Here is a 23,554-nt window from a genome sequence, read left to right on the forward strand (position 1 = left end):
AAAAGGGAAAAAGATCTTATCTTGATTTTAGGGTTTTGTTTCTGTCAAATTTCCTGGAAAAAGAATGGATTCTTTTGGGTGCGTCATTGATGACGTTAGTGGTGGCTCTGTGATTTTGATGCCTGATTTTTGGGGCAATATACGCTATTCTGAATGCTAATGTGAGCTGATAAATTTTCTGATAACGATGAGAGCTGCTGCTACTATTTAGTGATTTTTAGGGTTTGATGGTTTTTGTTGCTTTGTTCTTCTTGCTGTGACGAATCATGGAACAATTCACATGTCAGACTTCAGAGATTTTGTATTAAATCTATGAGAAGGAAATTTCTTGTTTCCTGAGCAGAAGAATTTTTTTATTTGATTTTCTTTAATTCAGGACAGTTTCGTTGGCCATGTCAAATTATGGAGAAATTTGTGGGTGTCGAGCACGGCGGAGTAGCGAACTCAACCGCCAAATGTGTCTCTCCTCTTTCGCTCTCTTCAAAATTCGAACTGTCCTAAACACGTATGAATAGCTACAATTGTGACGGGGTACCATGTGTGTGGGCGTGGGCGTGGTATCCGCCTGGCACCAAATTTTTTGATTGCTGGTAGCCCTCGTATAATGGAATTCTTAAATGGGAGTTGTAGTGAAACAAATGCATTGCACAGCAGGGTTCAATTTGAGAAAACCAAAGACTGATCCAGGGAGGCCACGAGGGTTCCATTAATGTTCAGTACGAAGGACTTCACTCTAAATTGAGCACTAATTTTTGAAAATATTTCTACCATCTGTTAAACCTCGGCAAAATAGTGACAAGGGCAGGTTAGGCCGACCTCCGTACCCTTATCCTCCCTATCCCACTAAACTCAACTATTTTAGTTCCATCTTGGATTAAAAAATCTTTGCTCAGAGTCGATATCAATATAATAAACAAATCGACTAGGCTCTGTTCCGAAAAAGAAAATAAAAATTTATTTTTTAAGAAGGCAATTTCAAGTTTAAAAATTATGTGTGTATATAAATTATTTTTCTATCAATATGAATCTTATTTGATAGAATTTATTTAGATTTTTAATACGGTGCAAAAAAAATTGAAAAATTATTTTTCAATTACATTATTTTTGAGTTTAAAAATATGAATAAGCACTTATTTTTTAAGAAAGTGTTCTGGAACGGGACCTTAAGTTGAGTTTGTTGCACAAAACTCTAATCAAGTTTGTTTTTTATACACATGTTAATGAAAGCACTCCCTGAGATGAATGGTTTGGATTTTGAATCTTTCCATCACCACGAAATGATGCGAAAATATTAATTGAGTTTGGTGCTGTATAATTGATAAGAGTGTGGAGGGGAGATTAACTCACCCCCAAAAATAAGTAGTGTTATCTCCAAGACTTTTCATGTTAGTAATATTTTTTTTATACAAATTATATATCTTATTTAATAGATTTTAATTAGTTCTATCAAATAAATTTTCTGAAACCAAGAGAACATTAAAAAACACAAACTTGAAAGAAAACAAACTAGGATGAAGTTGAGGATATTGGCGTATAGCTGGGTTGAGGAGGGTATTGCAATCGACAGAAATAGAAGTGGGCCGGCCCAACTTGGGCAGTTGGGCTATTAATTAACAAATGTTCATATTTTGTGGGTTATTGATTTGTCTTTAACGAGAAGAATCAAAAAAGTAAAATTTTATCACTTTTATTTAAGTATTTTAAAAAATAACCACTTTTCAGCGTATTTTTATGCTAAAAAATGGTTATTTCTTAAATTAATTGGATAAAAATAAAAAAATTACTTTTTTAATTTTTCTCGTCAAGATGAATTAATAGCTCAAAAAAATTTGACGCAAAACTAATAAATAAAAAAAATTCAATTAAAAATAAAATTTCAAATTTAAGTTAAGTTTAAAAGTTGAAGTCCAGAACATCGCATAGTATCTGTTCACTTTCCCCTCTTTCCATATCAACCTTATTGCTGACAACTACTCCCCAACAATAAAACCATTTGTCAACCAGATGGAGCATGGCCCCCCTATTTGGAATAAATCACTGAGTACGATGATGACACCGCGCGGATTAGATCCTCTCGCGTGATTTTCTTTGCTCGCAAGTCGCATCATCATGTTGTGTTTTGATGACCTTGTTAGGATCAAACAGATATCTTATCAAAACCTGTAGGTGGTGGTAAAGACGCAATTTTATTTTCTTATACTAAAGCGTAACAGGTTTCAAGTGCCACGGTTTGATCCGCGTGGGCAGGATTTTGGCTTGCGACCAATAATTCCCCCCAGTACTTGTTCGCAAGTAGCATGCCATCTTGAGGAGTCGAATCCGTGACTTTGGCTCTGATACCAATTGTTAGGATCAAGCACTTACCATCTTACTAAACCCGCATGTAGTGGTAAATGCGCAACTCTATTTTCTTATACTAAAGTGTAGAAGGTCTCAAGCGGCCACGGATTGACCCGCATGGACAAGATGCTGGCCCGCGACCAACAGACCCAAACTATATTCATATATTCATTTTATACGTCTCGAGAAATAAAACATTTTCATGTAAGAAATTAATTAATCGACCATTGTCAGCCATCTCGACGACTAACATTCATCTGCAGAGAAACGAATGGTTCGCGATGGGAACACTCCATTACGCACTCTCAAAGACATATTAGTAATCTAATCAACTTATTAATTCTTTTGCACGGATAAAGGAAACGACCGATATCGAGGTTAGGAATTGCGTTGTTACTTGTCCACGGATATTTTAATCCACGATCTACGTATCCGATTACGAAATGGGCCACATGGTGCCGAGCATGCATTTTTGCTGTCCAAACGTGATTTGGACAGCCCAAATTTGATTTGGGCTTGAGGGGGTGTTTTGATAATTTTATACAAAAAAATTATCCAAATGAATTTGAACCGTCCAAAATACGTTTGGACGACCGAGATCGTGCTCGGCATCACCTGCCGTGCCCACCCGGCACTGAAAAACTTCTCATAAAAAAGAGTTGAGAGTTGGTAATGGCTTGTTCGTTCAGCTAACTTTCAGAGGCATCTTCCCCCGACAAAAGGGACTTGGTCAATACCGGCGGCCGATGGCAGCCCACGAGCCCCTTCTTTGATTGGATCAAAAAACAAAAATATTCCCATTTGGCTCTGCAACAAAACAAAAAATTGACTCAGACTTGTCTTGCCCATGGCCGCATTTTTTTCCCCATATGTCTGTGTACATCTATAATACTGTAGTACGAGGGAATATCTGCACATGCTATCTGGGAATGGGCGGTGCTACAGTGCACCCGCTGTATTATACGGTGTAATGCGATCGATCCGACCGTCTATCTGGGCACAAATAGTTTGAATTTAATTCGAATTCCTATAAATTTTAGTCGTTCATCGTTCGGATGAAAATCCGAGACGTCCATTGCCGAGATGGACGGTCGGATCAGCCGCACTACATGTGTATGTAGTGCACATGTAGTACAGTAGTGTACTATAGCACCCCGACCTTTTTTTAGTCCCATTGATATAATCTCAAATCTTGCTCAACAAGGGAAAACCAAATTAAACACTAGCTCCCCCCACTTCTCTCCTCCTCTATATTAAAACCAATAAGGCTCCGTTCTGGAAACCTTCTTAAAAAATAAGTACTTATTTTGCCACTTCTCATTTAAAAATAAGAAGGGTCATTCCATAAAATTCAAATAAAAAGTTCCTTTCACATTTTCAAACTCAAAAATAATGCAAATGAAAAAAAAAAGTTCAATTTTTTTTACACCATATTAAAGATCTCAATGAGATCTATCAAATAAGATCCATAGTGGTAAGAAAATTATTTACGTAAACACATAATTTTTGAGTTTGAAGTTGCCTTATACAAAAAATAAGACTGTTGCTATGATAATGGGTGCCGGCGGAGGGAAATCATACCGGCGGCCACGTCGGGCCGTATCCGTCCACCGGACGGTCGATCCGAGCCGTCCAAAAATTCTAAAAAAAAAAAACGAGGGGACCTACACGGGAATCAACGGTATCCGATGTGTGTAGGGTGCTTGATTCGAGCACCCCTTTTCCGTGTATATATGATCAAGCATCCTACACAGAAAAATGGTGCTCGGATCAAGCACCTTACACACCTCGGATGCCATTGATTCTCGCGTTAGCCCTCTCGTTTTTTTTTTTTAGAATTTTTGGACGGCTTGGATCGGCCGTCCGGTGGCCGGAGACGGCCCAGCACGGCTGCCGGTATGATTTTCCTCCCCGGCCGGTCGGTACCTATATAAATTCTTCCAAAATAAGTAGCAACCTTCTTATTTCCAGGAACAAGCCTTCTTATTACATAAAAAATAAGTTCTTATTTCGTTTGTGGAACGGGCTCTAAAAATCTACAAACACAACTTTAAAGTACAATCGTGTCCGGGACCGTTTGATGCATGTGAAAACATGTGTATTTGCACTACCTCGGATGCAGTTATGTCTAGAATTGTGTTTTAATGTTGTGTTGGTATCATTGCTTATATTAATACAATAACATAAGTATGGAGAGTAATTTCTAATAAAACCATGCCAACGCTACTTGCTCGTGGTAAAAGCTGAACTTAAAGTAAGGAACTAAAAAAGGCCGTCTTGATAAGAAAGTGAAAGTGGGAGGGGGGGGGGCCTGCTGCCCCGGCTTTTCGGGCCCGCTCCGGGCCCGCTCCGGTCTCGCTCCGATGATCTGAAATGTTCACTTTGTAGAGCTCGTCGAGTAGAATAACTATGCAAAAAATCAGCTTAATTGGATATCATTAAGTGCCTGATCGGAGCCCATATAACTTTCGGTCCATGGGTTACAATGGATTTGATTCCAGTGTTTCGGATTCATTCTTTTTAAGATAAAAAGATTCCGATCAGGCATTTAATGATATCCAATTAAGCTAATTTTTTACATAGTTATTCTACTCTATGAGCTCTACAAAGTGAACATTTCAGATCATCGGAGCGAGGCCGGAGCGGGCCCGGAAAGCCGGGACAGCAGCCCCCCGCCTCCGTGAAAGTGAGGTGGATAACGGTTTTTTGCAAATTTGTTGAAATGGAAAGATTCTCATGAATGTTACAAGAAAAAATAGTTGGTAGTTACTAACACACAATTAAAAAAGAGCATGAATTAGAGAATAAAATATCATAGTATTTTTAGCAAGAAGTGAAAGCTACGGCATCTTTAACCTTTGCTTCAAATTTGGAGAAGCCAATTTTTTTAAAGACCGAGAGATGTGACAATTTCACCTTCAAATTTGACTCCCATATCGATATTTCTCCAATCAGGATGTCAAATTTGCTCTCATGATCGACAAAATCCCACAAAACCCCCCCTATGGTGATTCAAAAAGCCACTTATGCATTTTGACAATTGATCAGGCTTGTTTATTAGGGGTCAATGGAAGGGAGATAAGAAATCCAGCTGGATAAGTACGTCCCCCTCTCTATATTTGGTGTTTTTGAGCCGGATATGGAGGAGGATAAGAAATCCAGTGGAGATTTATATCCGCCCTTACCCGAATAAAATTTGGACACCCCTCACCCTATCCAAATTATATTTCCCTTTATATCCACCTTCTCAAAATTACAACTTGTCATTTTATTTACAGAAATGCCACTATTATTTACAGGAATGCCATTATAACTAATCACCCCTTTATATATGTGATAATCCCGTTTATACTATATCTCCTCTTTCTAAATCCCTTTATCCCCTCAAAAATTTTGACAACTAACAAATGTGCCATTGATGCCACAGACTCCACGTAAGATTTGAGTCCTCCCATCGGAGATGCCCCAACCATGCCTAAATAAATTGTAAAAAGAATTCACTTTGTAAAAGTTACTTTCCACTAGTTTTTCATACTAAACAAATGCTAAAATGGTCTTGAAATTGATGACCCCTTGTTTTGATTTGTCCTTGTTGAGCAAGCTTGGGAGTCAAAGGGAAAAACAAAAAACTCAGTCCCTATCTATATCATTTTTTAGTCAAAAAATCCAGTATACTCTGTATACAAATATCCCATCCCTGGCCTTGCCCCAGTTGGAATCCCAACAAAACCCATTGTTTCATATTCACCATTTACCAGTTGAAAAACCAAGAACAAGAACAACCACCAGTCCACCACCATGGGAGCCGGAGAGATGTGGACCCAACTGGGTTCATCACTGGCCGGCCTCATGTTCGTCTGGGCCATGTTCAAGCAGTACTTCCCTTTCCAGATCGAAGAGCACGTCCAGAAATACACAACAAAGCTGGCCTCCCTCTTCTACCCTTACATCCAGATCACCTTCCACGAGTACAACGGCGAGCACTTCCAGCGCAGCAAGGCGTACGCCGCCATCCAGCGCTACCTCTCCGCCGACTCCACCGACCGGGCCAAGCGGCTCAAGGCCGACATGGTCCGGGACTCCAAGTCGCTCGTCCTCAGCATGGACGACTACGAGGAGGTCACGGATGAGTCGTTCATGGGGATCAAGGTGTGGTGGGCGTCGAACAAGAACACGCCCAAACCGCAGATGTTTACACTGTACGGCGACGGTAACGACGACAAGAGATACTATACGTTGAAGTTCCACAGGAGGGACAAGGAGGTTGTTTACGGGCGTTATTTGAGCCATGTGATGGACGAGGGGAAGGCGATCGAGGTTAAGACCCGGCAGAGGAAGCTGCATACGAATAATCGGGGCGAGCAATGGGACGGGTACGTACGGTTTGAACCTTTAATATTTGACGCTCTCAATAGAGCGTCAAATATTAAAGCTTTTAAATTGCGGGTTTTTATTGTCATGTCTTTTTTACCCACTAATGCTTGGGTGATTGAAGAGCATCTCGAATAAATAACTCCAGGCAAAATTAAGAAATTTTTTGAGAGTTGAACTAGAGTTTTGTCGAGTTTTCAAATACTAATCCATTCCTAAAATCTTTGGTCTCGCACTTAATCTCGAAGTATTAGAAGTACACTAATGCTAAGGGGACCGACGTGTACCCGATGGGCACGCGGGGCCTACTTTGGGCCGGTTTTGCACGGATAATTTGAGCCGATCACTAATTCAGGAAAAAAATGAGAGGGCTCGTAAAAATCAGCTCAATCTGATATGTATAGATGTTCGATTCCAATATTTCATTTTCATTCAGATTTCAGAATCTTGTAAGTCGAACAAAACAAGAAGAATAATTCTCCAAACGAGGTAGAAAACTACCATTCGAAAAAAAAAGAAACAACAAGTCAATAATTGGTAACAAGGGACCCGAGTAGATCACTGAGTCGCACTGAGTTAAGGATGAGTCGCACCATCACAGACTGTTCCGAGGCCAATGCTCCGTCTCTGTCAAGATCCCAGTGACCTCGACTACAAAATCCACATTCGGCAATGACGAGCCCCACAACAAACAACCTCTAGTGACCACAATGGTGAAAATCAGTGACAATCCATTGCTTGGAATAGATTTCTTGATTCATATGCCAAGAATGATGACTATAAATCCATTCCATTCCATTTTATGGTCTTGATTTACATTTTTTTGTGCATTAATACAATGATTTCATTTCAAATGCCTTGCAGGTTCCGGAGAACAATGTGGAGCCATGTGGTGTTTGAGCACCCTGCAACATTTGATACTTTAGCCATGGAGGAGAACAAGAAAAAGAAAATCATGAATGACCTCATCACCTTCACCAAGTCTAAAGACTACTACAAAAAGATTGGCAAGGCCTGGAAAAGAGGTTATCTTCTTTTCGGGCCTCCGGGCACCGGTAAATCTACCATGATTGCGGCCATGGCCAATCTTCTAGAGTACGATGTGTACGATCTTGAATTGACTGCGGTGAAAGATAACACCGAGTTGAGGAAATTACTAATCGACATATCGAGCAAGTCTATTATAGTGATTGAAGACATCGATTGCTCACTCGATTTGACTGGCCAGAGGAAGAAGAAGAAGGAGAAGGAGAAAGACGAGGAGGGAGATGGAAAGGATCCCGTTAGTAAGAAAAAGAAAGAGGATCAAGAAAAAAGTAACGAGAGTAGTAAGGTTACTTTGTCAGGGCTTTTGAATTTCATCGACGGGCTTTGGTCTGCTTGCGGAGGCGAAAGGATCATAGTTTTCACCACGAACTACGTGGAGAAACTCGATCCCGCCCTGATTCGGAGAGGGAGAATGGATAAGCATATCGAACTGACGTATTGTTGCTTCGAGGCGTTCAAGGTGCTCGCGAGGAATTACTTGGACATTGAATCCCACAATTTGTTCGAGACGATTAAGAAATTGTTGGAGGAAAACGAAATCACTCCGGCTGATGTGGCGGAGAATCTGATGCCCATGTCTCCGGAAGATGACGCGGACACGTGTCTGGCGAATTTGATCGATGCGATTGAGAAAGCGAAGGCGGAGGCAGAGGAGAAGGAGAGGGTGAAGGATGAGGAAGAAAAGAGACTAAAAGCTGAGAAAGAAGAGAAGGAAAAGGAAAAGGAAGAGAAGGAGCAGAAATCTGGTGAAGGAGTGAAAGAGGAGAAAACAAGAGTTGAAGAAGTGAGAGAAAATGGGGTTAGAGAGAATGGGGTTAAGGTTACCAACTAATCTGAATTTCTTGATGGTTTAGAATGTATGGTTTGATTTTCTGTATGGTAACTTTGAGCCTGGAGTGGTCAATAAGATCAGAATTATTTCCAATTTATAGTTTGTTTTTCTGTTTCGCGAATTTTCAAAACTAAATCCCGACATTTTGTTTTATGTATCTGTTTTTGGGGGTCCTTTTCTCCTCGGGTTATTGAAGCGATGAGTTTCCCTCTCGCGCATTGGTGACAGTCTTGGAGCGGAACTTTTCTCATGTTGTGGTGGAAGGAGATGTCTACAATTGGTTCAAGCGATCAGCAGATGAAAGACTTGAGTGGATTGCGATTCGATTATCTTGGACTATATCGAACTCGTGTCAAAATTCTCATTATGTAAAGCGTGAGTGTAACATGATCGCCCCTTTTGGTAGCGAAGCGCTCGCTGTTTGTTGTTAGGAGGGAATCTTGGAGGGGTGGTTTTTTCCCGTGGCTTTCCGACCTAGCACTTGAATCACATTCTCAACAATAAAACTTACTCTTCTTTTCGAGGAAAAAAACATGGGAAGGCATCAAATGAACCTTGTCCATTTTGGATTTTTACTCTGGTAGGGTCCCACAGATCCTTCAAATGTGATATTTGGTCTGCCATTACAATCAATCGAAATAATGCAGGTAACATACACTCTTGTGAGTAATCAATGACGTTTTCTCAGATCAAAAGGGAAAAAAAAAACAAATCAATGAGAGTTTTGTTGCATTGTGCTAGAGTATCCGATCCGTCCGAAGAATTATTTGGTGTTGTTAGGGGGCCGCCGCCTGATCATCACTAGCTGGCCTAATGTTCAAATGGGCCGTGTTGAAATGGAAGGTCACCTCCAAATATACACACAAAAACTAGTTTCCTTATTCTACCCCTTCATCCGTTTCCACGATTCCTTTTTTTCTTTTTCTTTTTTATCACAATATTGTATACATCAGCGGGAAATAGCGGGATGCTAGTAGGTTAGTTAACAGTAAGTTTTAGAGGCTATTTATAGCTCTAGATCCCCAATGCCCGTGACAGGGCTCGAACCCACAGGAGTTACTAATTGGGACAGGAGCTCATTGGTCTTTCCACGAGTTCAACAGTGAGGGCTTTTTCAATAGTTAGTTTATTGTTCTAATGTTTCATTTTCTTTATTTCCTACTATGTATGGTTTCTTCTGTTATATTGAGTTGTAAATCTTAGGGTAATTTGGTTGAATTTGAATGAGAAGAACAGAGAACTTTCTCTAGATGGTGAGGTATGAGACTTGTTTTCGCGTTGTTCTTGTTTTTCCAATAGGCTTTTCTACATTACTTGGGCTTCTTAATTCGGCCGCTTTGAAGTAATCTAGAAACATGTATATTTGTTCTCTGAAACTAATGAATCCAACATAGAGAAATTTTATTTAGTGGCAGTGGCGTACACATAATTTTTATTGGAAGGGGGCCGGATTAATAGATATATATTTTTTTATCGAAACCTATTCTTAGTATAGCATATGTAGAGCTTTTGCTTTTGAAGATTATTTGTGCATTCAAATTATTCTAGTCTAATGCTGTAAAAGTATATGAATCATTTTGTTTCTTTAGGCTACTAACAGTCATATGCTTATTTTTTTATTTATGAAAGAAATTAAGTTATAAGAATGTAAAATAACCTGTTTTCTATTAAATCAAATCAAAATTATTAAGACTCTAAGTAGCTATACGCCAAATAGTATCAATAATATTGCAAATTAGGAATCATATAAAATAGAATTCCGTCCTTGTTTGGTGGGGGCAATAAGAGCTACGTGTCGATACAGTTTCTTGTGATTCAACCGAGGTCAGCTCCCCTCCAGACCACAATCCACCAAACCCTATCAGACTTCCCTTTTATTTTGCCCCATCCGAACCATTCACCTCTTAGGTCACGCCAATGTGAACATCATTTGCAAAAAAAAACAACTAGCATGATCTATAGCTAATAAGTACATGAAAGATATGTATTTTTTTTGACAGTTTTAGTTTAAAATCATATGAACCGTCCATAAATTATAACTTTGTGTATCTAAGCATGTCCGATCGTGCTATTTTTTTTTTTTTTTTGCAGAGTTGTTCACATTGGTGTGACTTACAAGGTGAATGGTTCAGATTGTTGACTAGGGTCCTAGGTGGGGCAAAACAAAGGAAGTCTTGTGGGGGGTTTGGTGGGGGAGCTGATCCCAATTCAACAGAGTTAGCAGGTTGTAGTAATGGAAATCATAACTCCGTTTGTTTTGGAATTTTGGATTTCAATCATTATTCTATCTTTTTCCAATCATTATTCTTATTTTTCTTTCTATCTTTTTTCAATCATTATCTATATTACCAATCATTATTTTATTTCTCTCTACATTCATTATCTATAAATCCAAAACGAACGGGGCCAAATATGTTTTAGTAGGAATACAACTGAAATAAACATGTTGAAAAAAGAATTTCCGATTGACGAAAAAAAAAAAGTTGAATAAAAAAAGAAAGTTGAATATTGGCAAACGTTAGGTAAAAGGAAGATGCTAGGAAAAGGCACATTGACGACTTGGCAGGGTCTCCAGGTCCCGAGTTTTTGGCCTAGACGTGACTGTATGAATGTAACGGAAGGTTTTACTGAGCAAATAAGATGATGCAACGAATGTTGATCAGTTGATGTCACATTTATCCTGCGTGCTTATTTTGATTGTACAGAGAATTCCTGCATATTACCGGTTAGTTTCGTTCCGTTAAGGTTCTTATTTTTTAAGTACTTATTTCTTATTTTATGGGACAAGTCATTCTCTCACAATACATCACATTTTATTCAAAAAATAAGAACTTATTTTTTCGAAATCAATTGACAATGTGTTTGGTCACAAAACGGCTCAAGGATTGAGTGGGCGTGCCAGGACTTGTCGCGTCCAACGTAAAGGACTGGATGCCCTTTTTTTGACTTATTGATCGTGAGCGAGAGTGCTCCTAAGGGCTGAATCATAGTGATGATTCGTGGTTTTGCCTCAACGAGCGAGAACTTAGCAATTTTCTAACCGTGTAGGAAAAGAAGTAACGACGTAAAAGATAACTTTATTAACCGTGTAATAAAGTTGGGTACAACGGAAAAGTAAAAGATCCATTTTACTTAAGGAAGTAAATGTGATCGATTGACAGGAAAATAAAGATAAAATGCTTCGCAGGGAAGACTTTTAGTTAAGCGATGGACTTGGTGAGGGAACTCTTTTTTTCTTTTTGTGAACTTGTGTATTTATAGGCAAAGAGCACCTACGGTCCGGCATGCAAACGGATTTGTTGTCTTCCTTTCGTGATGACAAGTGTCCCATGTTTGCTCCTTCATGCATGAGTGGGTGGTTATTGGCAGTTGCAAAGAAGTAGAAGGCTTCCTCTATTTCTCTTTTTCGTGGGAGCTAGCAGATCATGGCCCATTTGTTTTAATCCCATGGCCATTGATCTATAACCACCAATTAATCACTGCCACCATTAAAAGGAACATTCTGGATTGTCAACACATTCCCATGGGCTATGGGCTTTCTCGATTTAAGGCTTTAAATAATAAGGCCCAATAAGATTTGAGACCCACTGTCAATTCAGACAAAAATTAATTGGGCCGCTCTACGCCATCTTGGCCCGTTAATTTTAAACCCAAACATCTCCATTCATGGCCCAATTTAATTGAATTTCAATTAAATGACTCTCCAGCGCTTGTCTAGGACTGGGTGCCAAAAACGAGTGTAAACACAATGTGTAGAGGTTCCAATGTCAATGTGAGACTATATTTTCCTAATATCCCCCTCATGTAGAGCTGCATTTGATATCTATCACGTGTAGCGGTTTTTTGGGTTTATCATGCGACCTTATTGTTGGTTTATTATTGTGGGGTGTAGGTTGTGAATTTTTTTAAATGTGGGGTGAAATGGGACCCGCTATGATACCATGTGGAAATTTTATATCCGATTCAAAATCGATTGATAATGAGTGGAGGGATACCAACATTATATTAAGTATTCACCCATTTCACTCTCAAACAATGTAAAATTATTTATTTTCTTAACAATGAGATCACGTTGAAATATTCTCATTTCTTAAGAATTTTCCGGAAATAAATACATTGGAAGACCCATAGAAATAATATTTGAGTATAAGAACTTAATTAAGGGGTATTTGGTACTCCCGAATATCATGTGACGCCTCTTATGTGGTACTTTCGAATTAATGAGTTGTCTTAACACAGCCTATGGGTCTCTCCCTTTGTTTCCCACCAACCCAATGAGAATGATTTTCGACCTCCTACTAGCAAAATTAATCGTCCCGTAATTTACCGGAAGTACCTGTGTGAATGACTGTCGCACAGTACTTCGAGAGTATCGACAACAACCCGTATCGTTGTATTGATCGTGGTCAAAATAGGGGGCGAATGGCACCACACCTTCACCTTCGTTGTAAAATCGTGGACGTGAATTTTCTCGTTGGCTCCGGAAGAAAAAACAATGGTGTTCCGGTTTTGTAAAAAAATACATTTTAGAAAAAGAAGGTAATTTCAAACTCAAATATAATGAAAATGAAAAATATTTTTTTAATTTTTTTTGCACCGTTTAAAAGATCTTAATGAGATCTATCAAATAGTATTTCGAGAGCATCGACAACGACCCGTATCGTTGCATCGATCGTGGTCAACATAGGGGGCGAATGGCACCACACCTTCACCTTCGTTGTAAAAATCATGGACGCGAATTTTCTCGTTGGCTCCGGAAGAAAAAAGTAATGGTGTTCCAGTTTTGTAAAAAAATACTTTTTAGAAAAAGAAGATAATTTCAAACTCAAATATAATGAAAATGAAAAATATTTTTTCAATTTTTTTTACATCGTTTAAAAAATCTTAATGAGATCTATCAAACAAGATCCATATTGATAGAAAAATTATTTGTGTAAATACGTAATTTTTGAGCTTGAAATTACCTTTTTTTTTTTTTAAAAAGACCCCTAGGACGACTGTGACTTGGCGTGGGTGTGGCTGGAAAATTGCTATTCCCCCCCCCCTGACACACCCCCCCCCCCCCGGCCCCACCTCCCTTTTCCCATTCTACCCCCCTCTCTTCTCTCTCTCTCTCTCTCTCTCTCTCTCTCTCTTTTCTTTCTTTCTTTCTTTTTTTCTTTACCGTTTGGTTTTTTTTTTTTCTTTTTCTTTTCAGTTTCAGTTTCGTTTTTTTTTTTCATTTTATTTTCAGTTTCGTTTTTTTTTTCATTTTATTTCCTTTTCGTTCTTTCCAGTTTGAATTTTTTTCTCTCTTTAATAATAGGTTCAAGTCTAATTCTAGGCTTTGTAAAGTAATTGAGAGAAAAAAAAAGTGTTTTAATTGATCATGTTTATCCGACTGTTTTATTTTTATTTTTTTGACCTTTATAGATTAAAAAATATAGTTACTAAAATAAGTGTTTCAATTTTCAATCCGTTTGAACCGGTGCAAAGTTGTTATTTTTCTGATCATTTCATCCTAAATGGATCTAGTAAATTTTTGGCTCCAAGGCCTTTCAATGGACACCCTAAGAGAGTTTTGAAACTAAATAATGAGTCTTAGGGTATTTGTTGAAAGGCCTTAAACCAAAAAATTCATTATGACCATTTAAAATAAAATAATAATAAAAACGATCTTTGCTCTGATTTAACTGAATTGAAAATTAAAACACTTAATTCTTGAATTATATTTTTAAATATACAAATGGTGTATTTATAGAAATTAAATAAATAAGGTATAAGTAATTAAATAAAAAAATAAATGAAAAAATAGGTGGGACCCGGGGGGCTCAACTGCCCTCATTGGCACAGTAGCCCCTACGAAGCCCCTAAAACGTTTCTGTTTTAGTTATAAAAAAAATAGAAACCAGCCATTTGCAATCCTAAGGAGTAGAGACGTGATTTGAAGCAACATACTACTGAATCAGTTAAGAGGATTTATGCTAAATAATAGTTAACAAATTTATTAAATTGTACTATAGTTAAAAAAAAGTAATCCTAAATATAACATTTGTATTTTGGATTAGTATGTCGTTTGCAAAATACATTTCGTAATTAGTTCCCGAACACTAATTGTAATCTTAATTGAAAATAGAATTTGAGTTAACCAAAAAAAAAAAAGAAGGGAGGTAAATGGGAAAAGAAACAAATAAAGAAAATAATTGAAAAAAAAAAAGATTCAAAGTGGAAGGAATAAAAGGAAATAAAGAGAAAAAAAACGACAAAAAAAAATCCAGCCGAAAAGAAACAAAAAGAAAATAAAGAGGGAAAAAGAAAAAGAAAAGTAAATGGACGGAGGGGGGAAGCAGGAGAAGAAGAGAGAAAAAAAAAAGTAAATGGGAGGATGGCGGGGCAGGAGAAGTAAAATGGGGGGAGGGGAGGGGGTAATATGGGAAATGGGGTGTGGGGCCGGGGGGGGGTGGGGTGTCAGGGGGGGGGGGGAAAAGCAGCCCTCGTGTGGCTGCGTGAATTTTCTCATTGGCGTCAATGCGTCCGACATCTTTCCTATATTGTCAGTGTCAGAGCAGCGTTCCCATTGAACGAATATCCCGTATACGAGGGTTCGGAGAAATTAAGTTTTTTTTTTTATCCGCACGAAATTCATTCATAATTAAAAAACGCTATACGTCATCAACAGATTTCAATCAAAACCACGAAATGATAAAACAAGAACAAGAAAGACTGATTTAAGCCTGAGGGCAGGAACCCCTTCACACCATCATTTACTCAAAGGCAGGGTCGAGACACGTGGAGTATACATCCAGAAAACAATTCCCTTGGAGAATCAAATACCCTAATCGAAGTGATCAAAGCAGCACAGAGAAATCTGTCTTCCCCAATGCAGTAATCCACAAGCCAAATTGCCGGCGAAAACCGTGAAGCAAAAACACAAAGTGATTTCCCTTTGCAGGTGAGGACGTCACTCCAAAGAGCAAACTTCCACTGGCACGCGGAGTTTTAGCCATGGAAGGGCAACCGTTGACAATCAACGTAGCTCCGAAGCCATGACGGGTAGACAACTGATCAGAGGCATCTACCAAACCAAACCAGACATTGAAAAAACTAGACGCATAGTTATTTGCCCACCACCGTACCCTTCGGATATGGGGGAAACCTAGACCAAAAACAAAGTCGGACCGGAAAACAGCCGGTGAAACAGGACCAAAACCGGCCAGAAAAGAAAAAAAAACAAAACACTCTAACCCAACCGCACACCTTATTGCTCACCGCTGCCCCTCGAGAACTTTAGATCTGGAGACTCCGGCTGAGAAGACGAGCAGGGGAGCCCCAAAACGCTGCCAAGGCCAGCGTTAAAAACAGCTCCTCGCCAGCTGCTACAACACCGCCGCCCCAAATTGGGGATCTTAGAACGAGAAAGAATAGGATAAAGAGAAGAGGCGAGGAGGGAGGAGGAGGCGCGGCGGCGCCCCCTCCCCCCCCAAACCCTAGCGCTTGAGGAGAACCAGAAGGCGCAAGGAAAGTTAGAGAGGAGAAGAAATTAAGGTTGATGTACGCATTTTTACGAAATTTTCACCATATTTGTCTGGGGTCCATACAAAAGTGAATGTTCCCCACGGAATGATCAAGAAGGACGTTCAGTCACCGCCGACCAACCGAATAATTACTCCATATTCGGACCACACCACGGTTGGTCGACATCTTATTCAGTGAATAAACAAAAACGATGATTGCTCAGTTTCTTCTCTTATTTGTTCACCTTATATCATAGTATAACCCACAAGAATAAAAGTCAATAAACTACAAGTAGAAAACAAGGTTTTGAAAACCAAACTAGGAAGAAACATAGTACTTCTTAATTCATGAATCTTGCTCGCTAAGGAAAAATAAAAAATACCCTGTCCCCATCTCTCTTCTCCTCTGTATAAATACCATTCATTCCTTCCTTCCTCAATACAAATCCTAACAAAATCATTTCACCAGAATCACCAGTACTGCTTCTTGATCAAAGAGAAGGAGGAAAACAAGATGGCCGGAGGAGAGATGTGGACGCAACTCGGGTCGTCCCTCGCCGGCCTAATGTTCGTCTGGGCCATGTTCAAGCAATACTGCCCCTTCGAAATGGAAGGCCACCTCAAAAAATACACGCAAAAGCTAGTTTCCTTGCTCTACCCCTACATCGAAGTCACTTTCCACGAGTTCACCAGCGAGAGCTTCTACGAGCGGAGCAAGGCCTACGGTGCCATCCAACGCTACCTCACCACCAACTCCACCACCCGAGCCAAGCGGCTCAAGGCCGATATGGTTCGGGACTCCAAGTCCCTCGTCCTGAGCATGGACGACTACGAGGAAATCACAGACGAATTCAAGGGGATTAAGGTTTGGTGGGCTTCGAATAAGAATATACCCAGAAGCCAGGTGATTTCGTTTTATGGGGACGAGGAGAAGAGGTTTTATAAGCTCAAGTTCCACCGGAGGGACAGGGAGATTGTTTTCGGGTCTTACTTGAACCATGTGATGGATGAGGGGAAGGCGATCGAGGTGAAAAGCCGGAAAAGGAAGCTGTATACGAACAATCGGAATGAGCAATGGGCTGGGTAAGGTTTTAATCTTAAGCTTTGAAGGTTTCAATCATGCCAGGAATATTCATGCATCTTGGTTATACATCTATTGACTTTGATGGCATTGATTTTACAAATTTCTTTGTGCACTACTTTATTAAGTGCTTTTTTGGAATCTCAGGAGATATCAGAGAACAATGTGGAGCAGTGTGGTGTTTGAGCATCCAGCAACATTTGATACTCTGGCTTTGGAGGCGAAGAAGAAAAAGGAAATCATGAATGACCTCATCACCTTCACCAAGTCTAAAGACTACTACAAAAAAATTGGCAAGTCCTGGAAAAGAGGGTATCTTCTTTTCGGGCCTCCAGGCACTGGCAAATCCACCATGATCGCGGCCATGGCCAACCTACTAGAGTACGATGTGTATGACCTTGAATTGACCGCAGTGAAGGATAATACAGAGTTGAGGAAATTACTAATCGACACATCGAATAAGTCTATTATAGTGATTGAAGACATCGATTGCTCACTCGATCTGACTGGCCAGAGGAAGAAGAAGGAGGAGAAAGACGAGGAGGGAGATGAAAAGGATCCTGTTAGTAAGAAAAAGAAAGAGGATCAAGAAAAGAGTAACGAGAGTAGCAAGGTTACTTTGTCCGGGCTTTTGAATTTCATCGATGGGCTTTGGTCTGCTTGCGGAGGCGAAAGGATCATAGTTTTTACCACGAATTATGTGGAGAAACTCGACCCTGCTCTTATAAGGAGAGGGAGGATGGATAAGCATATTGAGCTATCGTATTGTAGTTTCGAGGCATTTAAAGTGCTCGCAAGGAATTACTTGGATCTCGAATCGCACGATCTGTTCGAGATGATTGGGAAATTGTTGGAGGAAACTAAAATCAGTCCCGCTGATGTGGCCGAGAATTTGATGCCTAAGTCAGATGATGAAGATGCAGCGGATGCATGTTTGGCGAATTTGATCAAGGCTATTGAGAAAGCGAAGGAAGAAGCGAAGGTGAAGGCGGAGGAGGAGGAGAAGGAGAAGGAGAGGGCAAAGGCTGAGGAGGAAAAGAAAGCAAAGGCTGAGAAAGAAGAGAAGGAGAAGGCTGAGAAAGAGGAGAAGGACAAGGAGAAGGAACAGAAATCTGATGAAGAAGTGAAAGAGAAGAAAACAGCAGGGGAAGAAGTGAAGGAAAATGGGGGTTAAGGCTACCAATTAATCTGAATTTCTTGCTGTATAATTATTAGTTAGTAGTAGTATGTTTGTTTGTTTGTATTGTAGTAGTCTATCTAGCATCGACACTCCACCGGAGGTGACGTATCGGTGTCGGACACGGACACGCGCCGAACACGCTCTCAACACGTGTTCGATACTTCTTCCGGAGTGTCAAATTCCAGGGTGTTGATAGTCTTGGAAAATGGCTTTTTGCTTTTCTTTTTTTGGTTAACTGGATACTGAATTAAACAAGAAAATAGGGAGTCCTATCCTATTTGATCAGTTATAGTCTATTGAATAAGTAGAAAACAGAGAGCTTGCTTTATATTTTGAGGTGTGAGATTGTTTTCGTGTTATTTTTGCTTTTTCAATATATATATATGCTTTCCTGCATCATTCGGGCTTCTTAATTCAATCGCTTCGAAGTATCCTAAAAATGTGTATATTTGTTTATTGGAACTAACTATGAATCCTCTTCCTCTTCCTGAGGCCTATCTTCCTGTCAAATACCTGGGGGTGCCCCTTATTTCTACCAGGTTGAAGGCAGCTGATTGTTTGGTCCTGAAACAGAATTTTGATGAGAATTCATAGTTTGTCTGTTAGGAAATTGGCATATGGGGGAAGGGCACAACTGATCCAATCAGTTCTTTTTAGTATACAGGTCTATTGGAGCTCAATTTTTGTCATTCCTAGCAAAATAATTAAAGAGATTGAGAGTACATTGATGACATTCCTTTGGTCAGGATCTGAGATGAAAATTCTGTTGCCAAGGTTAGATGGGATCATGTATGCAGTCCAAAGGAGGAAGGAGGGCTGGGATTAAGAAGGCTTAAGGAATGGAATAAAACAACAATGCTTAGACATCTCTGGGCCCTTTGCAATAAAGCAGATACCCTTTGGGTGAAGTGGATTCATACATACTTTATCAAAGGCCAATATTTGTGGTCCATGGAATTCCCAAATGAGGCTTCATGGACTATGAGGAAGCTATTGAACCTAAGAAGTGCTTGACCGATTCCTAGACCTAAATTAATGGGTTGCCCCAAGCGTAGGGCTGAAACCGACGTAGCACAATATCCGGTAAGACCGGAGTCGAATCCACAAAGACGGTGATGTGTGCTGACTAAAAACTCGGGTTATTATAATTTAAACGGGCTCTTAGGTAGCCACCCTTTGTCGTTTGATAGAGATTAACTAAAAACTAGAAATTGATTGTACTTTTCAGATAATTAAAAGAAGGTATGATCGTAAGGTTCATAGCACTCGCAACCAGTCCGGGTTAACTTGCTCTGTTTGGAGTTCTTAAAAGCGTTTAATTTTAGGTCGAAAAAGATACCCTGCAAGATGCGAAACCCTAAGGTCACCGTATACCCATGCGCAACGAAGAATGAGTTTTGGACCCCCATCCCCCTGTTCACATGGGCTCCGACAATGCCCAGGTTCGTCCGCAAGAAGTATTTTACCAATCTAAAAAATTATTCTTTTTACATTTTTTTATTTCTAAACAGGAGCAGTTCTCATCCGAACCGATCACAGCGTGCTAATCACCCCGCGACCTTACCTATAAAACTACTCACTAATCATTATGCAATAAACAGAAGAAACCCTGAATTGAAACATACTTTTACTACGCGAGATGAAAAATAAACAAGAAATCTAAGTTAAACAAGAACAAACAAGCAACTTTTATAAAGAACATAAATTAAAACAAGTTATCGGAAGATATGAATAATTGAACAAAACTTTAAATAACTTGAATGAAAAACACTGAAAGAAAACTAAACAATAATCAAACCACAGAATCGGCAGCAGCCCCCGTCCTTTTTTTCCTTTTGTTTTTTTCCACGGCCCAAAAGCTGCTGACCTAATCAGTAGGTAACATAGTTGGTTTTATAGGAATTGAAGGCAATAATTACATAGTGGCCCTTGGACTTCACATAATAAAACATTAGCCATTCAACTTCGAAGGACTTTGCATCTTGATCCAAAACTTCTATAAAATCTTCTTTTTATCCAAAGTCTTGAACAACGGATTCGAGCAACCTATAAACATAAAAACACATAATAAAAATCAGTTAACAAAAATAAAGGACTAATAAAAGTAGATTAGAGGGCCAAAATATACATATTTTGGCACTTATCAAGAAGTGTGGGTCAATCTCTGATAAAATACTTGATTGGTAATGGACAAGATACTTTTCTGTGGCTTGAAAATTGGCATCCTCTTGGCCCTCTTTTTCATAAATTTGGTGCGAGTGTTGTTTATAATCTTGGTTGATCTTTGAATTCTAAGGTTTCCTCAATTATCCATGAAGGGGAGTGGAGGTGGCCTAGACAAAGGAATATGGTCACTCAATTTATCATGGATCATACCCCTCTTGATTTTAAACCAATTTGTGATACGCTGGATTTAGACGTGTGGCTTCCTTATCCTGCTGGTTTTACTGTGTTTTCTGCTTGGGAAGCTATCAAGCATAAGCTACCTATTCAGCCTTGGTCTAGTGTTGTTTGGTACAATAGAAATGTTCCTCGATGGTCTTTTGTGTTGTGGTTAGCTGTGCAACAGAAATTAAGCACAAGGGATAGATTATTGAGCGGGGTATGTGTGTGGAGGATGGTTATGTGTTCTGTAATAATGCCCAGGAGTCACATATACACTTGTTTTTCCAATGTGCATTCTCCCAATCAGTTTGGAGGGCTGTTTTGCAAAAATGCTTGACTGATCAAATCCCTTCCTCTTTACCGGATGTGGTTGCATGGTATATTCAGATAGTTAAAGGGTCTGGGCTTAAGAGTTGGCTTTTGAAAAGTGTGTTTGCTGCTTGTGTCTATAACCTTTGGATGGAGCGGAATCAGCGGATTTTTCAACACAAGGTTTCTTCTCAGGATCAGGTCATCCTCAAGACTGTAACAGCAATTTGGGATTTGCTGAACTTGAAAATGGGTGTTAAGAAATCCCATAAGAACATAGAGTTGTGTTGTAGTTGGGGCCTTTCAACTAGAGTTTTTGATCCACATTGTTTAGTATAGAAGTTCTTTGTATAGAGTTGTTTGGTTCTTTTTTTTTTCTTAAATGTCTCTTGTGGTATGCTAAGGCTTGTTTCAGGTGCCTTGGTTTTTTTTTTTTTTTTGGGGGAATGCCCCCTTAGAGTTTGTACATGAGTTTGAGCTTTATAAAAGTAAAGTGCTTATCCAAAAAAAAAACTATGAATCCAACACAGAGAAACTTAATTTAGCCGAGCAGGCAGAGTTAGGTGTCGATGTAGTTGCTCTGGGGAAGATTTATTAGAGCAGGTTGGAATATTAAAAGGGAAAGAAAAAGGGCAAAAGAAGCTGGTGGAAGAGGTATAAAAATTAGACAACTTGAAATAGAAAACATGGTTCTGAGTTACTCTCTCCGTGCCTCAATGAATGTCCAGTGCGCAAATTTAAATATTTCAAAAGATGCATTTTTTCGTAAAAAGAATCAAATTTCTTTTACAAATCAATAGATATTAATTTCTTTTAAGTTGTGAAAAAATTCAAAATTTTAATGAAAAGATGCATCTTTTTATAAAAGCGTAGATGTACACACCAAACATTTATTTAGAGACGGAAGGAGAATTTAGCTCAAAATCTATTGAGGCCGATATAAATGCTCTAAATAGTCAAACACTATTAGACGAAACGGCTCAAATATTATACTCACTCTGTTCCAAAATTCTCGTCCAGGTGTGATGGTATGATGTAAAATACTATTAGAAAAGTCGCGTTGGCTAGCTTTTTCCTGGCCAGGCGTGATTGTATGATGTAAAATGACGTTTGCTGAGCAACAATATGATGTAATGACGGTTGATGTCATTGATGACATAGCCTTGGAGGGAGCTCAAATCTTATTCTTTTAATCTTTGATAATTCAAGTGTTCAGGTCAGCTTACGCGCACTTCTATTAATTTTGGAGGACTAATCGTCAACGAATAAGCACTCCGGTCTTCCAATGTATTTTCTAAAAATGTTTAAGTATGAGAATATTTCAACCTAATCTAATAACTGGAGATGTTGAAATCTCGGTACAATCAAAATAAGCACTCCGCAGGCTTTATAAGCACTCTTCCTTCAAGGGTGCTCAAATTTTCTTCTTCTTCTTCTTTTTTCATAACTTAAGTGTCCGGGCCAACTTACGCGTATCTCGACTAATTTTGAATGACCAATCCTACCGCTTGCTTGAAGCCAGTGTGCTTATTTTGAGTGTATCGAAATTTCGACGTATTTCCGGTTATTAGATCACGTTCAAATATTCTCATATCTTAAAATTTTAGGAAATGCATTGGAAGACCGGTAGGAATAAAATTGAGTATAAGAATTTAAGGGGCCGTAAATGTATTGTATTTGGTACACATACTGCATATGACTTAGGTCGTTCCAATTAATGAGTTGTCGTAACACACAAGACTGCCCGTTCGGACAAATAAGCCACAGTGGCTTATTTTTTGTCCTTATTCAAATTTTTTTCGTATCACTTGGCTTATTGTCATTTTTTTGGAGATTATTGCATCCTCACGACAAGAGGAATCTAAAAAGTAAAAATTTTTGACCGAAATCCAATTTTTTTTGAATAAAGACGAAAAAATTGGCTTATTGATTTACTTTCGTCTTTATTCAAAAAAAATTGGATTTCGGTCAAAAATTTTTACTTTTTAGATTCCTCTTGTCGTGAGGATGCAATAATCCCCAAAAAAATGACAATAATCCAAGTGATACGAAAAAAATTTGAATAAGGACAAAAAATAAGCCATTTTGACTTATTTGTCCGAACACCCTAGCCCCTTGCTTTCCACCAACCCAACGAGATGATCCCTGATGTCCTACTCGCAAAATGAGTCCCATCCCAATAAGAAAAATAAATACTAATATTTTGAATTAAAGGCGATGTATTTTAAGGGAATGACCTGTCTCGTAAAACAGAAAATAAGTACTTAAAAAATAAGAACCTTAGCGGAACATGACGAGTTTTTGTTGAAAGGCAATTATGAGAATATCCGTGAGGCGCGAATAACTACTCATTGTTAATCATCCTTATAATGCTAAAACTAGAGTGAAGTAAGGAGTAGGTAATAGCTTGTTTGTGGATCTATCTTTATGGATGGATCCATCTTTGTGGATCCATCTTTATCAGCTTCACCTCCTTTGTAAAATCATGGACAAAAATATTCTCATTTGGCTCCGGA

General features: G+C 39.0%; 1 protein-coding gene and 2 non-coding genes across 4 annotated transcripts; all 3 read left to right on the forward strand.

Moving 5' to 3' along the window:
- The first annotated feature begins 103 nt into the window (after nt 1-103).
- Nucleotides 104-196, forward strand: LOC131305791 (small nucleolar RNA U54). Its single transcript, XR_009193349.1, has one exon. It is a non-coding gene; the product is annotated as a small nucleolar RNA U54 (small nucleolar RNA).
- Nucleotides 197-248: 52 nt separating this feature from the next.
- On the forward strand, nt 249-346 carry LOC131305792 (small nucleolar RNA R64/Z200 family). The gene has a single exon (XR_009193350.1). It is a non-coding gene; the product is annotated as a small nucleolar RNA R64/Z200 family (small nucleolar RNA).
- A 5,500-nt stretch (nt 347-5,846) lies between these two features.
- On the forward strand, nt 5,847-18,672 carry LOC131304786 (AAA-ATPase At3g28580-like). 2 transcript variants are annotated; one of them, XM_058332167.1, is made up of 3 exons: nt 5,847-6,713; nt 7,576-8,398; nt 18,135-18,672. In XM_058332167.1, the coding sequence occupies exons 1-3, from the start codon at nt 6,139-6,141 to the stop codon at nt 18,336-18,338; spliced, it is 1,602 nt and encodes a 533-aa protein (XP_058188150.1). In that variant the 5' UTR covers nt 5,847-6,138; the 3' UTR covers nt 18,339-18,672. The 2 variants fall into 2 exon arrangements, with proteins under 2 accessions (XP_058188150.1, XP_058188151.1); XM_058332168.1 differs by lacking the exons at nt 5,847-6,713; nt 7,576-8,398 and adding an exon at nt 16,369-17,166 and having other exon boundaries at nt 17,312-18,672.
- Nucleotides 18,673-23,554: the final 4,882 nt, after the last annotated feature.

The sequence above is a fragment of the Rhododendron vialii genome, chromosome 10a, assembly GCF_030253575.1.
Source record: "Rhododendron vialii isolate Sample 1 chromosome 10a, ASM3025357v1".
Taxonomy (NCBI): Eukaryota; Viridiplantae; Streptophyta; class Magnoliopsida; order Ericales; family Ericaceae; genus Rhododendron; species Rhododendron vialii.